Source organism: Salvia hispanica, unplaced genomic scaffold (assembly GCF_023119035.1).
Source record: "Salvia hispanica cultivar TCC Black 2014 unplaced genomic scaffold, UniMelb_Shisp_WGS_1.0 HiC_scaffold_1355, whole genome shotgun sequence".
In the NCBI taxonomy this organism is placed as follows: domain Eukaryota; kingdom Viridiplantae; phylum Streptophyta; class Magnoliopsida; order Lamiales; family Lamiaceae; genus Salvia; species Salvia hispanica.
Genome location: NW_025951644.1, coordinates 2,138 through 6,517, shown reverse-complemented (window position 1 = coordinate 6,517; position 4,380 = coordinate 2,138). Strand labels below are relative to the sequence as shown.

Sequence of the window (4,380 nt, the reverse complement as noted above, 5' to 3'; positions counted from 1 at the left end):
CCCAAGCCCCGCCACTCTCTACTCCTCATCGCCGTCGCCCTCCTCGTCGCCGCCGCCGTCTCCGCCGCCGCTGCCGCCACCCGTGGTATCTGAGCCCACGTCGGAACCCCCCAGCCGTGACCTCGCGATCTCTAAATCAATAGTTAAGTCGCTACTTCTTCGGCCACTCCGGCGTCGCACCCGCCGAACTTCTCGGAGTCCTTCGGCAACAAGCGCTCCCGGAAGGTGAACTCCCTTATACTTCCCCTCCAAGCGGAATCCACTTCGCGGCTATCCTTCGGGCGTCGTCCTCGGTCACGCCCACTTCTAAGGCGACGGAGGGCGTTGGCGTACAAATTTCCAGAAACGGCCCACCGCGGCCCCGAGTGCGCTCCCAATGAAAATGAAACGAAAATCGCGTTTATATATGATTTAAAAAAAAAAAAAAATCAAAATCAGCACACGACGGCCTCCACAATGGTGGCCGATCGGCTAGCGTTTCGGCCAACGACGAGCGATCGGCGAGCCCACGCCATCCGCTCGCCGATTTTGCGCTGGCCGACTGCAATGGTTCGGCTAGCCGATCGGCCAGGCGACGAATCGGCTAGCCGGTCGCTCACCGACCATTGTGGATGCTCTTATGTCCCAAAATGCAATCTGTTTTTTTTTGTTTTAATTGTTATTTTACTAAAAAGCCCGTATTTATTAATAAGAGCATAATTAAACAATTGCGCGTCAATTTTATTTTGCAATGTTCGAATTCCCTTAAATGGTTACCAAGTTTATGATAAAAAGGATTAAAAAAATATGATTAAATTTGTGTGATGCCATGCTCCCACGAAACATGTTAAAGGAGATTAAAAATGGTAAAATCATCTGTTTGAACTATTCTTTTCCCACAAAGAAAAGAACCATTAATTTATTTTCAAAATATCTTACATGAAAACTGAAAGCAAACCATTATAATGGGACTGAGAAGATATTTTTAGAAAACAATTACTTTCTCTAAATATCTGAAAGAGTTCGAGAACATAGAGAATAAGTACTAAAAGAGATTCTTAAATGACCAATAACAAAAAGTAATTAAGTCATAACAAGAGTTGGTCATGTGCATGTGCTCATATGTTGATTCAATGGTGGAGTGACTAATGTCGAAGGCTAAAGGTCTAATATATTGTGACTCGACCTTTATAGTGATTGAAATAGATTTAAAAATAGGAGAGAGAGAGAGAGTTAAAAGTGGTGGATTAATACCGAAAAGGTAAGAGACCTAATTCTAGGTTAGCAAACTCTTTTCCCGACAATTTAAACCATTTGTAGCAAAAAATATACGTCCATAAATGTAATTATATTTCGGCAAATTGTTGAAAAATCATTAAATTTAGTTAATTTCTGATTAATTCCATAATCTAAAAAATAGTAGATCAAATCATAAATTTGATACTTTTCTCGATTGACCCATGAGAAAAAAAATGTTGGCCTGCTTTATGTTTAAATTTATTGTTGTGACATGATATGTTATATGTGTAAATATTAAGGACTAATTAGTTATACGGAGTACGTGGGAATTGAGAATATATTCACATAAGTATTTTTGTTTGCCTTCTCATACATAATTTCCTCCAAATCCGAGATTATGAGGAAGTTGAGAAAAATCAAATTTATAATAGCACAATCAATCATTATATTCAAATTGAGGAATTAATCGTATTTAATACTCCATCTGTTCCACTGAAGATGAAGATGACCCATTTTCGTTTTTAGTTTGTCCCAATCAAGGAGACACATTACTTAAAATAGAAACTCATTTATCTCTACTTTATTCTCTCTCTTACTTACTCTCTCCAATCAACATACAAAATAAAGTTGCATAAAATCTCGTACCTTCCAAGGATTGGGTCATCTTTCTTGCGACGGAGGGAATAAATTTTATTGATAATTTTACCCAAACACTTAATCCGTTTAATATTAATAAAACCTCGATGCATATTTCTCAAATAATGGAATAAAATTCCCCACCATTGTGAGGTAAAGAATCAATGAATTCACAAAACCGAACAACCTTTTTTTGTATATATTTTTGTTTATATCTTTTGAGACATATTATGTGGAATAAACGGTCTATGCATATAATTCAGAAATGCACAGAGGATCATGTGTGGGCCCCATTTCAACAGTTCAGTGTAACAAATTTCTCCTTACAGGAAACAGAGATATACAAAAAGACTATTGAAAATAGAAAGCATACAAATAAAAGAATTCCAAAAACTAAAATATTTTTTCCATAATGAGAAAATAAATATACATATAAGTATTAGTCCCCTCCTAACCCACACCATACTCAACCAAACCCACAAAAATTTCACCTCCCTTTTCACTCAGACTTCTGATTTTCGCTTTTTTGGTACAGATTTCTTCAACTGCGCAAAAAGCTCAAATATGTTATGCTTTCTTCAATTCCATCTGTTTTAACAGTTTTTTTTAGTTTCTCTTTCACAGAAATCAACAGAAAGATGTATAATCAGGAAAATGGCGATTTCGATCAAAGCAGCATTTCACACGGAAGTGGAATGTCTCAAGTTGAGAACGCTTTCTCCCAAAACCATTTCTCAATGGAGGAGCAATCCTACCCCCAAAACGACGTCGCCGCAGCCGTCGCCGCCGCGTCAGCCCTGGAGATGGAGCTGCAGCAGCAGCTCGAGATCGAGCAGTGCTACAACAACAAATCCGGCGCCGAGATCCCCCAAGATTCCTCAAGCTGGCAAGAGATCGCCGGATTCAACGCCGAGAACGGCCACTACCACCACCAATCGCAGAATCCGGCGGCCGATTTCAACCAAATGTACGCCGCCGCATCTTCCATGGTTGCCGACGCCCCCGATTTGCTCAACATATTCCCCCTCCCGCGCTCGTCTCTCCTCCCCAACTTCTCGCAGAAATCCCCGGCTTTCCTCGCCTCGCTCGGGCTGCTCGGCGACGTCAACGTCAACGTCAGCCCCTCCGCCGACGGATCCTCCGCCTCGAGCGGCGTCCTCTACGATCCTCTCCTGCCGCTGAATCTCCCTCCTCAGCCGCCTCTCCTCAGAGAGCTCTTCCACTCTCTCCCCCACGGCGGAGGGGTTTACTCGCTCGGCGGAGGTCTCTTCACTAACGGCGTTGACGAGAGAGAGCCAAACGTCGGTCTGTACCAAAACGGCGTTGATCGTGTCTATGAGTTCAACGCGGCCGAGATCGGCGGTAAAAATCGAGACGGAATCAAAGACGCGAAGCATTTCGCGACGGAGAAGCATCGGAGAGTGCTGTTGAATGATAAGTACCAAGCGCTCAGATCCTTGGTTCCTACTCCAACTAAGGTATGAAATCAATCGATTAATCTCATGAATCTCGTCAATTTGGGTAAAATTCAACTGATTGTGACTGAAACTGAAAATTGGAAATTGAAGAATGATAGAGCGTCGATCGTTGGCGACGCGATCCGGTACATCGACGAGCTGAAGATGACGGTGGCGGAGCTGAAAGGTTTGGTGGAGAAGAAGAGATGCGCGAGGGAGAGGCTGAAGCGGCCGAAGATGGAGGAGCATGAAGGCGAATCGAAATGCGTTGGTGACATGAATGGATCCTCGCTGCGGAGCTCGTGGCTGCACAGGAAGTCGAAGAACACGGAGGTGGATGTGCGGATCATCGACGACGAGATCACGGTGAAGCTGGTGCAGCAGAAGAGGATCAACTGCTTGCTGTTTGTATCCAAGGTGCTTGATGAATTGCAGCTCGATCTCCACCATGTTGCTGGTGGCCTTATTGGGGACTACTACAGTTATCTTTTCAACTCCAAGGTTTAATACATTGCTATTTCATTTGATTCAACCACTTTTTTCTCTCTCCATTGTATTCAATCGTTTGATGATGTGCAGATTTGCGAGGGTTCGATTGTGTACGCGAGCGCGGTGGCGAACAAGCTTATCGAGGTTGTGGACAAGCAGTATGCCGCGGTTCCACCGCCGGCAGGTAGCTATTGAGCTGATGTTTAAAATTAGTTTTAACTGTTACAGTTGATCTGTAGCTAGAAAATCTTACTTCAACATTATAACATAAATTCATGCTTGTAATAGTTTAATGCATTTGTGGAAGGTGCACAAATGGCTAAACATCTTTACTATGGTTATGTCTCTCTAGCTAAATGTGTTTCTTTTCAATTACTACAAGCTACTGATTAGACAGTTTTCTTACTAATATGCTAATAAAATGAGGCTGAAGAATAGCTCAATTGATTAGAGTGTTCGCTTTCAATCAATGTGTAAAATGCTTAATTAAGATGATGGCCAAAAAGTTTGGATGATTAATGTTGATAATGTAAAATAAACATAATCGACTATTATAAATACTACTACTAATCTACTATTG

General features: G+C 42.1%; 1 protein-coding gene across 3 annotated transcripts; it reads left to right on the top strand.

Annotated features, from left to right (window-relative positions):
* Window positions 1-2,333: 2,333 nt before the first annotated feature.
* Window positions 2,334-4,157, top strand: LOC125198309 (transcription factor bHLH91-like). 3 transcript variants are annotated; one of them, XM_048096684.1, is made up of 4 exons: window positions 2,334-2,383; window positions 2,479-3,332; window positions 3,423-3,812; window positions 3,891-4,157. In XM_048096684.1, exons 2-4 carry the CDS (start codon window positions 2,493-2,495, stop codon window positions 3,993-3,995), a joined length of 1,335 nt encoding a protein of 444 aa, XP_047952641.1. In that variant the 5' UTR covers window positions 2,334-2,383; window positions 2,479-2,492; the 3' UTR covers window positions 3,996-4,157. The 3 variants fall into 3 exon arrangements, with proteins under 3 accessions (XP_047952641.1, XP_047952642.1, XP_047952640.1); XM_048096685.1 differs by having other exon boundaries at window positions 2,357-2,383; window positions 2,465-3,332; XM_048096683.1 differs by having other exon boundaries at window positions 2,377-3,332.
* Window positions 4,158-4,380: the final 223 nt, after the last annotated feature.